Here is a 13,952-nt window from a genome sequence, read left to right as displayed (position 1 = left end):
AAAAAAATTGAGGTTGGGTCAATTGATGACTTAACTGGGCAATGAATCATTTTGAAGGAGACAATGGATCACGGACTTGTGTTTTTAGAATCATCTCTTTAACTGGTTTCAATGGTAAACCACTGAAAAAGAAAGCCCTTGGAATCCTACATCTGAATTAAACTGCAAATCAATTAGAGCTTCAGAAGAATATCTGACAGTAAAGTAAAATAGGCCAGCAAAGCTCTGAGGAAGGTTTCAAGATTTTGAAAAATATTAGCAGCCTATGCTCAGTATTCAGGCTTTACCAACACAGTAACAATAACAACAAGCCTCAAATAATATTTTCCTTAGAAACGAGTCAAGAGCCACAATTTGTGCAGTTTCTATAACTGCACAAACCAATATTAACTTTTTCTAGCTTGAGATTGAAATTTTAGAATTTTCTCTTTGCTCCTCTTCAGTAGTGGACTATCTGATTCAAAGAATTACTCCTGACCTCAGATCTCTCCTAGTTCACTGGTGGTTTCATGGTAGTTTCACATGTTTTCAGTATTACAAATAATCCAATTTTCTAACATGAAAATTAGAGGCCATGATAATAACGCACGTGGAACAGCAACGTAGGAACATGTGTAGGAAAGTACACGAGGACGGGAGACAAGTTCTTTCTTCCAAAGGTCAGAATTATTAAATATTAAACATTAGATTACCTCCTCCTACCCCCAGCATGGTCTAAGAACTAATGCTCAATCTTTTATATCTGGGACTTAAAAGTGGTTTATCTTTAAAATAACATCATTAGGATATTCTAACTATAAATATATATGTCTTTCCTTATTGTATTCATGTCAGATATTATCCAAAATAACACATAGTATACATTCTCTATTCTAAGCAATGTTCTTAGCACATTACAAATATTACCTTATTCTCATAATTACTCTGTGAAATAAGTACTATCTTTATTCACATTTTCAAGGGGCACAGAGTGATTAACTAACCTGTCTAGGGCCAAACAGCTAATAAGTGGTGTAGCTGGGATTTGAACCCAGTCAGTCTGGTTCTAGAGTCTGTGTGCTTAACATAAACTAGTGCCAGACTATACATATTAAATTCTTAATTTATACTGTCACTCGTGGTCAGTATCTACACTGCACAATAGTTCACAGATAGTTCTGAGCTTGTTTCCTCATAATATTTTATAAGTAAAACACTGGCTGAAAAAATTCTCCCATAATTGAGTGAGTATCTAGTACTTTCTCCTGAAAATGTGACATGCATCCTGATAATAAGACAATAAAAATTTCTCATGGCGACAATAAAACATATTATTCATTACAGAATCTTTTCTATTATGAGATGAATGATGAGACACAAATACAGACAAAATGTTATGCTCCTCACAACTCTTCAAATTCAGAAGTGCTGTTGGAGGGCAGTAAGTGACTTTAAGGTGCAGCAACATGTGTCTGTTTGGAGAGGAAAGAGTGCAAAATGGTTTAAAGACCTGGCTCAGGCATCAGAGTTACCTGGTACAAAATCCAGGCATCTCAACTACTGCTGTGTCCTTTAGGACTTAACTTCCCCATTTCCTTCATCTATAAACTGGGAGAATAATGGACCAAACCTGCCAGGGTTTCAGTAAAGATTAAATAACACAATGTACATAAAGCACCAAGCAGATGCCAGGTGTGTAAGACGTACTTTATCTACACAGACACAATCATTATCAGTGTTATTCGCCACCGAAGTCCCTTCACTCTAAACTCACACACACTTTTCAGAATATGCTAAGTTGTGTTAAAAAACTGCTTGTCCCACGTGTTAGCAACACTATGAAAGAAGGAATTGCATCATTATCTTCTATCCTGGATTCATACAGCACCAGGAAAGCATGTGGTATTATATGAACATTAAACAATAGTATGTTCTGCTCTGCTTACCAAATTAAATCAAGTTCCAAACACAGCATATGCAGAGTGACTATGGCTGCCTACGAGAAGCAAAGAATTTTGTGTTTAAATCTGTGTTTTCTATTACATAAAATTGTGTAGAATGATGAACCAATGGAAGAATGGGAAGAAAACTTAAAATATGGATGAAAATATTTTTTAAATACTTTCTTCCTTATATATAAAGACAACATAGATTAGTGGTTCCACTATTGATTTACAAGTTGTGTGAATTTAATCAAGTTACTTAAATTCTCTGTGACTCACTTTCTTATCTGTGAAATATACATAATAATGATACTACCTCCTAGGTTTGTGATGAGACAAATTAACTAATGAATAAAATACACAGAGTAGTGCTCACACAGAGTAAGGGCTTGATGTTAGTTATAATCATCATTTCTGTGTTACACATTCCACAGTTATAGCACAAATATAAACTGGTTATTTTATAGCATCATTCCTCCCCCTCCTCCCAGCCTTGTCAACAAAAAAGGGATGTGGCCAAAATGAAAGTGGGTATTGGAGAAGTTATGATGGTATCTCACTTACTTTCACAAGTCTCTCTTGGTGAGAATTGGAAACAAGAAAAAGGAGCCTCTAAATTATTGAAATAGCTATTTGTAAAATGCTTGTCTTTACCCAGACCATTTTACTCGTATTTTACAGACGTTTCTAAAACAACTCTCTGTTTCGAGGCTTTCAACCTAGAGCTAATAAATGGAGATTGTTCTTAAGCACTCCATGTTCTAGGAGCTGAGCCAGGAACTTACATGGGCTATTTTATTGAATCTTTGCAAATCTCTGTGAGGAAGTGTATTTGTTTTCTATTACTGTAACTGATTACCACAAATTTAGTGGCTTAAAACAATACAAATTTATTTTCCTATAGCTCTGGATGTCAGAAGTCTAAAATCAGTTTTACTGGACTAAAATTGAGGTGTTGGTAGGCCTGTGGTCCTTCTGGAAGTTCTAGGGGTGAATCTGTTTCCTTGCCTTTCCAGCTTCTAGGCCCCTTTCTCCATCTTCAAGGCTCCTCACTCCAACTCTGCTTCTATCCTTACATCTTCTCTCTCTTACTCTGCTCCTTCTGCCTCCCATTATAAAGATTTTTGGATTATGCTAAACCCACCTGGATAATCCAGGATAATCTCCTCATCCCCAAACCCTTAATTTAATCACACCTGCACAGTCCCTTTTAATGTGCAAAGTAACCTATTCACAGATTCTGGGGCTAGGACATAATATCTTTGGGGTTGTTTTTCATCCTACCGCAGGTGGATACTATTCTACTCACTTTGCGATGAGAAAAAATGTAAAAATCATTAACTCCATTAATACATGGAGAAACAAAAATTCAGACAGGTTGAATAAAAACTCAAACTCACAAAACCAAAAAGTGGGCATTAACATACTAATGTAGGTCCTTCAGACCCTAATGTTGTTTCCCAAAGCATCACACAATGCTGCTCTCAGAGTAGGAAAAAAGATGAGGGAAAGACTCCCTCCTTAAGGGTAGATTTTTTTATTTTCTTTATGAGTTAAAAATATTGATAAAATATTTTTATTGAATGGCTACTCTATATAAGACCCTATTTTAGGTGTTGAGAAGCAGTATGAATCAGACCCAGTCAGGCTCTGGATAATCCCATATCTTCCCATATATTTAAATGTCTATCACTCCTAAATCTAAATCTACAGTCCTGATAAATTCAACTACCTAATTGACAGTCCACTTTCATGTTTTATAAACTTTTTCAATTTGCCGTTTCTAGAACTGAACTCTTGATTTTTCCCTACAAACAAATTCAATCCCTCAGCCTTCTCCACCTCATGAAACGGCACCACCACACTCCCCTCCATCACTCAGAGCTAATCAATAATCAAATGCCTTAAATTTGTCTCAAAAATATATCTTAATTCCATTTGCTGCTCCTTATCTCCATTACCCTCAGACATCTAACTGGTCTCTTCATTTTCATCTTGTATTGCCTCAATTTAATCTCCTTACTTGAACTGGCATGATCTCTTAAGAACATAAATTGGTTTATGTCAATTCCATGGTAAGTATTTAAATACTTTAACAACTACTTACCATATTTATAACGAAATCTAAACTTTCATGCTGCACAGGGTTACCACATACCGTCCTCTGCTGTCCTGAGGTAACTAGTAATAGAGCCTCCTTTCACTCCTAAAATTGTCCCATTTAGATGATAAATTGCATGGTCATCATATCTATAGGGCTCTTTGTAATCTTTCCTCTACCTACCCATTTTCTACCCATGGCCAACGTCTTCTCCCTCAGAACTCAGTGAGGTCTTCCTTTAAGTCTCGCCTGTAATTATTTTTCTTCAAAATCTGAACCATAGTGTTTAATCCTGTACTTTATTGTTTTATTTGTGGAATGTCTGTCCATCCCTTCAAGGTATACAGAGAGACCCAGGCCCATGGCCGTGTTGTTCACCCCTAGACACTTCAGTCAGCATAGCACCTGGCACATGGTAGGTGTCCACAAATATTTACTGAAGGATAAACGACTAAATAAACTCGCCATATACTCAAGAGAGTTATGGAGACACATAGTATAACATTTAAATAATAAAAATGTTTTCAACATATCAATGACCCAAACTATTATAGAGGAGGAAGAAGTTACTTCTGTTTGGAGTCAAAGAGGTTGACTAGGGAAGGTTCCATAAGGGGAAGAAGCCCAGTCAGTGTTGATGGATGAAAAAGGTCATGTTATGTGCATCAAGAAACTCTGAGAAAATATTTCTAAGCAGAAGAGACAGCGTTTGCAAAGGTAAAAAGGTTTACAACAGTGTGATTATTCAGGGAACACAAAGTAGTTTCTATTATTAGAGAGTACAGTCTTGCATAAATGATATATTAATGCCTGAATCCCTAAAGACAAAGCCTAAATTATGCAGAACACTGCAGGAAATATAGAGAAGAGCTAAGAAATCTGAAGTTTAGTTTTGTTTTCATTTATAGTGCTAGGATGATTAGAGAATTTCTATTGCATATTTAGCTCACCTTATAAATTATAGAAGTTCTTCGGTAAGTAAATCAATTTTTGAAGAGTTATATTTCAAGCTTCATTACTGTAAAGAATCCTCTCAGTTGTGAGTTTATCATGTAATATTCACAAAATTATAATACACCGTCCACAACAAACTATATTGAGACTTATGGTATAGAAAACTAAACTGGGCTTTTCCCTCAAATGATTTTTTGGGTTTGCATTTTAAGAATCATCTCAAATTTCTGCTTTGGATAATGTATTTTTCTTGATCATTACACTGTAAAAGGAAACAGGCTAAAACTACTAAATTACATTTTGGCATTTATATTATACAAATGCGAAGATGAACATACATATAGAATTTATAGAACATCAAGTCATATTTTGATGTAACTAAGAGTTGAAATAGTGTTTTAAAACTCATCTCAGTGGCCGGCCCCGTGGCTTAGCAGTTAAGTGCGTGCACTCTGCTACTGGCGGCCCAGGATCATATCCCAGGTGCGCACCGCCGCACCGCTTCTCCGGCCATGCTGAGGCCGCGTCCCACGTACAGCAACTAGAAGGATGTGCAACTGTGACATACAACTATCTACTGGGGCTTTGGGGAAAAAAAAAGGAGGAGGATTGGCAATAGATGTTAGCTCAGAGCCGGTCTTCCTCAGCAAAAAGAGGAGGATTAAGATGCATGTTAGCTCAGGGCTGATCTTCCTTACACACAAAAAATAAATAAATAAAATAAATAAATAAAACTCATCTCAGCACTATTTACCTAGAAAGAGAAAATTTTCAAGAAATATCCTTGGAACAGATAATCATAAATGCTTACTCTGAACATAAAGAATGTACATCAGGGCCGGCCCCATGGCTTAGCGGTTAAGTGCTCACGCTCCGCTACTGGCGGCCCGGGTTTGGATCCCGGGCGCGCACCGAGGCACCGCTTCTCCAGCCATGCTGAGGCCGCATCCCACATGCAGCAACTAGAAGGGTGTGCAACTACCACATAACAACAATCTACTGGGGCTTTAGGGAAAAAGAGAAAGGAGGAGGATTGGCAATAGATGTTAGCTCAGAGCCGGTCTTCCTCAGCAAAAAGAGGAGGATTAGCATGGATGTTAGCTCAGGGCTGATCTTCCTCACACACAAAAAATAAATAAATAAATAAAATAAAATAAAATAAAATAAAGAATATACATCAGAATCTGCACTCTGGAGGACTGCAGGACGTGAACGCTCGCTCTGGCTGCCAGAGCAATTCAAAAGTTTGAGCCAAGATTTAAATTTGAAGAATTCATGTAAAAATCCAGAATTACAGCCCCTCTTGAAAAATTAGAAGATCACGTAATTTTTATGGAAAAAACCATAGTCCCTTAGAAGGGAGAAGGTGCTCTCTGGTTCACCACAGAACCACCTCCCCCATCATCCCAGGTACTAAGACCCAGGCCACTTCCCTTATGTATGTGACATCTCAGGTTTTGTGCCAGACCAAAAAAAAAAAAAAAAAAAAAAAAATCCAACCAGTAAAGACCCATTGAGAATTATCAAAATGTCTAGGAAAATATGTAGAATTTGATCACTGATAATACTGAGAATTGAACATACAAGCTATTTTAATAAAATCATCTAAAAATGGAATAATTAAGACATTCAATTCTTTTCTTTCTTGGATTTTGTTTGTTAAATTAAACTATATCAATACAAACAAATAGCTGAACAAATCCAGTATAACGATTTTTCCTCCTCACCAGTAAGCTATTTGTTTTCATATCTAATCAATATAACATGAACAGCACAGCACAAGTCAATCATGTGTTTGATCTGTGGTTTAAATGTAAATATCTCCCTATAATACATCTTTCAATACAGCGAATGTTAATTCCTTTTATTTAAATAGATTGAGAGACTTGACATGATTTTAATATTCAAACTGTTTTCGATTAGGAGATATAAAGCCAGACATGTCATTTCCATGAGGAGTGACGGGCACTTACCTTCGCTATCTGGACGCACCAGTTAAGCAGTAGCTGTGATCCAATGTTATCCTTGTGTTCGTGCACATAATCCAACAGGCAGCCATGGGGCATAAGCTGTGTAACCAGCTGGATAGTTGGGCTCAAACAAACACCCAATAACCGGACTAAGTGTGGATGGTCCATACTTGCCATGATCAGGGCTTCCTATAAGAAAAAATAGAACACCCTCATTTCAACTTAAAGTTTTTTATAATTACAGTTACTTGCACTGAATTAATGGTGCGGATAATGATTTTGAACATGTACTCTCACTCAGTGGAATCAATTAAAAATGAAAAGACATTATTGTAGCCATTATAATTTTAAAGTGATTTAATTCAAGTGAAACTAAATGAAAAACAAAGACTATACATTCATGAAAATGGAAAATGTTATAGAATAACTGCATACAAAATTAATAACAGGATTTTCTCTTTTTTAATATGAACAATATTAGATTTTATCTACTGCCAAGTATGTTGAAATTGAATCCTAAATTACAATGGATTTTTAACCTTTGATCTTTGGTTCTAGAGTACAATAATCTATATAAATGCAATTCTGAAAAATCAAGAATTGAGAGTATAAGCATATTATTTAGATACATGTAGTTGGGAAAATTGATAAAGGAAATCTTATTCAAAATAGAGTTGAGAAGCCAGGAAGGGGAACTCCCACATACATACCCCCTGCCTACATAACCAGAAGGAAGAAGGAAGATGCTTTCCTTCCTCAGTGACAATGCACTAACCACTGCTTGTAGCCAATGAGAAACCGCAACAACCTCAAACTCTTGTTCTCCTCCAACGGAATTTTGTTCAAATAACCCTCCCCAATTTCCTCCTAAAACCTAATAAAAGCTGACCTTCATTTAGTCTCTTTGGACTTGCCTGTGGTTTGCCATGGTGTGCTTGTCCTGAATTGCAATTCCTCAGCTATTCTCAAACTCAACTTCATTCTGATTATTTTTCAATTGTTTTAAGATTGACATTATATGGTGTCAGCAGTGACATTTGAAGGAGACAAACCCCTGAGGAACTAACAACACCCAGGATCACGTGTGGTCCCCACTGGAGCCCCTTGTGCTCTCCATTTCTGTGGGTCATTCCATTCCTTTTGGTTCAGTAAGTCTCCTCTCGGATTCGAGATCCCTGCCTTTGGTTGAGCCCTCCAAATTTAGTTTTCATGAAGGCATTACCCTTCCTGGTGAGTACAGTAGTCCTCCCCTTATCTGTGGTTTCGCTTTCCATGGTTTCAGTTACACAGTCAACCATGGTCTAGAAACAGATGACCCTCCTTCTGACATTCCATCAGAAGGTCAATAGCAGCCTAACACTATGTCACAATGCCTATGTCATTCCCCTCACTTCATCTCATCACATACACACTGTATCATCTCACGTCATCACAAGAAGAAGGGTGAGTACAGCACATTAAGAAATTTTGAGAGAGAGAGACCACATTCATGTAAATTTTATTACAATACATTATTATAATTGTTCTATTTGATCATTGGTTATTGTTGTTAATATATCTCTTACTGTACCTAATTTATAAATTAAACTTGATCGTAGGTATGTATGAACAGGAAAAAAAATTGTATATATAGAGTTCAGTATTATCTGCAGTTTCAGGCATCCACTGGGGGTCTTGGAACATATCCTGCATGGATAAGGGGGCACTATGGTACTCTTTTGTTGTCTACACTCCAATTTGTTAGTTATGAGATCCCAATCCTCCAAACACTCTCAAGAGGGCCCTCCTTCTGGGATGCCAGCTGGTTCAAAAATTATGGTCCTCCTCATGCGCATTCTTAACTAAATGGACCAACCTAACCAAAGGTATTATAGAAATTCAATGGCCATTATGGGAAACATTTGATCTCCCCAACTTGCTTTTCTCAGAACTAAGCTAGAAGACTGTGGCTCTAGGATAAAACAAACTGCATGGGATGCCCATTTTCATCAGTGCCTTGAGGCTTCCGAGCTTATTCAAGATTCTTTACCAACACAAAAACTTAATTTGATAAAGAAAAAAATTACAATTAAAATTAATAAATAAAATAATTTAATTTCTCAATTAACCTAGACAATTGGAAGAATGACAAAAGGCATCAGAAAGCTCTTCCTCCATCTCGCCCCTGTCGCTATTTTCTTCTTTCCCCGTGGCATCCACATCTCCTTCTCAATACCCTCCACTTCCCCATTCCAACTCTCTTGCTGAAGTTCCCTTTTTCTCAGAACCTCTTCCCATTCCCACTTTCTCTTCAACCAAATCCATTAAAATCTGCCCCTTTAAAATCAGACCTTCCAAGGACCCTAACTGTAAACCCCTAATTTATTGTGTTCCTTGGACTGAAGCCAAACTCAATGCCATAGTAAAAGAATTTCAGAAAGTTACTGAGGATCCTCACGGATTTGCCAGGGAATTTAATATAGTTGTCTAGACCTGCAACCCTGGTTTCTCAGACTTATATCAATTAGTCCATATGCTTGTTGGCGAGGGCCAAGCCCAACACTGGATGAAAACCACCAACTGGAATGATCCTGAAAGATGTCTAGAATTGCAGATGGAGGACCAACCCTTTGCCCTATTATATGTCCAGGCTCGTGGAATCGCTAAATGGCTCCACCAGGCAATTCCCAGCACTTTCCCAAAACCTGTTGATTGGACTAAGATCCAGGCTTGCATTCAGAAACCCAACGAGCTTGTGTGTGATTATTACAGTTGACTTCAAATTGTGTTCAAGAAAAATTCTGGCCTTCCTATGGATGTGGCATTCACTTGGGTGGCCTTCGACTCTATGTTCATTAATGATCTAGACTGAGATCTTTCTCTCTTGGCTAAAAGAACACAAATAGAATAGGAAACTATGTCCACTCTAGACTTAGTTAATTTTGCAAATCAATTAGCCCACATCCCAGATGATTCCACTAAAATCCTTAATCTCCAACTTCAACAGCGGGAGGCCCTGAAGCAAAATCCTCCTAGCCTCTGACATTATTGTAAGAAGCCAGGACATTGGAAGAAAAACCGCTATAAACTAAAATGCTCCAGGCGTCTTCAGTCATCCAACCAATCCTTCCAGTGTCCTCCCACTTCCCAATGATGAGACTTCAAGGAATCACAAGGACTTTTCACAATCCTTCCTCTTAACTGGTTTGGAGAAACAATTCTCCAGACTGGGACCAAATTTTTATCCATCCTTATTGATGCTGGAGCTACACTCTCAGTGCTCAACACCACTGCTATGTAACAGCCCCTGCCTCAAGGTACTAAAATGTCTCACAGAGTGGGGATCTCTAATAAACCTCAACAGGTCCCTATTTCTAAACCTATTTCCTTTTTTCTGGGCCCTCCAAGAAATACCTATTCTTTCCTACTTAGTACCTCTGCCCTCGTCCACTTACTGGGCCAAGACTACTCAGAAAAATATCATGCAGGAATTTCTTTCTCCCAATAGGGGGAAACAACTTTAGAATTTGATGGCAACAACCAAAATAACTTAGTCCAATGAACTGGATATATCTTCCTCAAAATCCTTTATTTGCACTATTTCTGACAATATCAAATCTGATGCCAAGGTTTCTAGCCATTTGCCCCTGTTGAATCAATTACCACCATCCCTATGGGCAAAATCATCAACTGATCTTGGTAGAATTCACAGTGCTCCTCCTGTCAAGATCTGAATGGATCCTTCAAAACCTTTCCCCAGAATTAATCAATACCCCATAAATGAAGAAGCGTTACAAGGAATCAAGTCAACCATACAAGATTAGAAGGCCCAAAGGCTTGTTATTTCTTGCACTAGTCCCTGTAACACCTACCCCTCTTTTACCTATAAAGAAACCCAATAGCCATTAGTGGAGGTTTGACCAAGACCTTCGGGTCATAAATAATATAGCTATCCCTCATCACCCAGTTGTTCCCAACCCTCATACTTTGTTGGCTTCCATCCCTATCAGAAGCAAATTTTTCATTGTGATTAACTTATGTAGCCCTTTCTCTAGTATCTAGTAGATAAAGCCAGCCAAACACATCATCTTCACTTGGGAAGGACAACAATATACCTGGACAATTATGCATCAAAGTTTTACCAAAAGTCCTTCTTATTTCTCACAAATATTAAAGGCTGATCTAGATGATATAGAATTTCCTGGAGGTTTCACTTTATTACAACATATAGATGACTGACTTCTCTGCTCCCCTTCCCAAACCTCCTCACAGGAAGACAGTACTCACCTGTTAAAACTTTTAGCATCAAAAGGACATAAAGTCACCAAGGAAAACTTTCAGTTTGTTCAAACTCAGGTTTGAAAATTTGGACACTGATCTTGGAACAAAGGCTACATTTAGATACAGATAGGCTTCATGGCATCCTGAACTTTCCAAAACCCATCACTAAGCACCAATTACAAGGTTTTCTTGGGCTAGCTGGCTACTGCTGAAATTAGATTCCAAACTTTTCCTTTATGGCCTAACCTCTATATGTTTTACTAAAAAAAAACAAACCTGACCCTACTGTTTGGGAAGATCAAGATGATGTAGGCTTTAAAGCCTTAAAGGAAAAATTAATAAATACCCCAGTCTTTGAGATCCCAATTATCAATTTCCCTTTTTTCCTTCATATATGAAAAGGAAGGAAATGCACTTGGAGACCACCATCACCCCATAGGGTATTATAGCCCATAGCTAGACTCTGTGGCACAGAAAATACCCCCCTTGTCTCAGAGCCATTCCTGTCACTGCCATTTTGGTTAAGGCCACCAAAAAAAAAATAGTCATGGGATCCTCTTAACTATTCTTGTACCCTATGTGGCAGAAGCCCTTCTAAATTCTCATTACATTCAACATCTTTCAGCTAGTTGCCTCACCTCCTATGAAATCCTCCTGCTAATGGCTCCTCCTATAATCCTTTCTAGCTGCAATAACCTTAACCCTACCACCTTTCTTTCCTCTTTTATGGACGAGACTCCTCGTGACTGTTTGACTCTGACAGATCGCCTTCTGACTCATCACAATGATTTACAGGAAACTCCCTTAACCAATGTTGATTTCTCACGGTTTACCAGTGGTTCTTATTTAAAGAATGTAAATGACAAAACTGTGTTGGGTATGTGATTACAACCCCTTTTTAATTCATTAGGTGGCACTTTTGCATTTGGCTACGTAAGCCCAACAGGCTGAAATATATGCTCTTACTTAACGTTTGCATTCTAGCTAAAGGAGAAACTGCAAATATTTACACCAAGAACCAGTATGCCTTTGGAGTAACCCACGATTTTGGAATGCTATGGAAACAGAGACGTTTCCTTACCTCTAATGGAGATAAAATTAATAATGGGTCTCATGTCCAAAATTTTCTAGATGCCATACTTCTATCAGCAGCTTTGGCTATCATCAAGGTTCCTGGACATTCCAAACTTCATTCTCTGGAGACTAAAGGAAACCACCTCACTGATATTTTCACCAAAAATGCTGCTCTCGAAGGAACCAAAGGCAAACCTCCATTGTGTTCCAGAAGAATGCTTCGAAGCATTGGAACACAATGAACATGACGATTTAGAAAAATTAAGTGGAGAGGCTCAATCAGCACCAGAGGAAGAAAAACAATATTGGCAATCCAATGGCTACTGGCATGGTAAAACAAGAAACCTCTGGTTTGGGCCAAATAAAAACTCAGTCCTACCAGAGATTCTAAAATTTCCATTGTTGACCATTGTGCATTCATTCAATCATTGGTCTACTGACAAAATGGTAACACTTATGAAAGAATATTGGTGAGAAAATATACATAAGACTGCAAAAAATCTATCTTGCTTGCCCCATCTGCCCAAAAGATAATCTGGGAAAACCTGCTCGCACTGCTCCTGCACATTTTAAATTGCCTAACAGATCATTTGAGGCTTGCAAATGGATTTTATACAGTTACTCCCATCTCAAGGATATAAATATGTTTTGGTAATGATTTGTATGTTCTCTCACTGGACTGATGCTTTCCCTTGCAGGCAAGTTACTGCCTATTCTGTGGCTAAAATCCTATTAGAAAAAATTATCCCTACTTGGGGAACCCCCCTCACACTTCACAGTGACCGAGGAACCCACTTGACCACTGTACGAGTTTGTGCTGTTTGGCTGGTTCTACATTTTTTCTGTGCCTAACCCCCTCAATCTTCAGGACTAGTTGAATGTACTAATGGCATTATTAAGACTTAATTGGCAAAATTTGTAGAAACCCTTCAAATACCCTGGCCAAGAGCACTACAATTGGTTCTTCTGAGTCTCAAATCCATCCCTTTTGGAACTCATAAACTCTCCCCTTTTGAGATAATCACAGGATATCCAACTCACCTAGCCCTTTCTTCCTCTGATGCAACTGCTGATAAAAGACGATGTACTTCAATTTTGCAAAAGTCTAACCAAATCCGTAGAGAATAATCATACTTTGGTAGAACAATCTTTCCATAGTGTGCTCCCAGGAGAGGGAAACAAAAGAGATCATAATCTGTCACCTGAAGATTTCATGTACTGAAAAAGACCATTCAGAAAGACTCCCTCCAACCTCACTGGAGGGAATCTTACCAGGTGCTGTTAACCAACCCCTGCACAGCAAAGCTCCAAGGAATAGATTCCTGGATTCAGGTGTCTCATTTAAAGAAGGCTCCAACTGCTGAACGGACCTACACTCCAACTGGTGAATTAAAATTGAAAGTGTCAGGGAATTGCAGCAGACATCTGAAGCATAGTTTTCCCAAGATGACTGGACCAGGCCTGTCTATCTTTTCTTCACTGTTTTCCCTCACTGTATTTCCTCTTTCTTTCTCTTGGAAAGACAACAATCTTATTTTTGTTTCCCAATCTATTGCAAAAGAGAGAGACCTGTCTGATTGTTGGATTTGCCGCCAAAAACTTCAATCTGTCCACGACAGTGGTGACTCTTTAGTCCTACCTGTAACTAATTTTTCCTTAGTTCCCAGTCAA

General features: G+C 38.1%; 1 protein-coding gene across 2 annotated transcripts in view; it reads right to left on the bottom strand.

The window, feature by feature from the left end:
* ERBB4 (erb-b2 receptor tyrosine kinase 4) overlaps window positions 1–13,952 on the bottom strand; it is a 1,114,653-nt gene that overhangs the window by 163,997 nt on the left and 936,704 nt on the right. For both annotated transcript variants that reach the window (XM_087424880.1, XM_087424879.1), the window contains exon 20: window positions 6,951–7,136. In XM_087424880.1, the coding sequence (XP_087281006.1) occupies window positions 6,951–7,136 (186 nt within the window). The remainder of the gene's footprint in view (window positions 1–6,950; window positions 7,137–13,952) is intronic.

The sequence above is a fragment of the Ceratotherium simum genome, chromosome 37 (assembly GCF_057802395.1).
Source record: "Ceratotherium simum simum isolate JZ-2026a chromosome 37, ASM5780239v1, whole genome shotgun sequence".
In the NCBI taxonomy this organism is placed as follows: Eukaryota; Metazoa; Chordata; class Mammalia; order Perissodactyla; family Rhinocerotidae; genus Ceratotherium; species Ceratotherium simum.
This window is presented reverse-complemented; position numbering and strand designations above follow the sequence as displayed.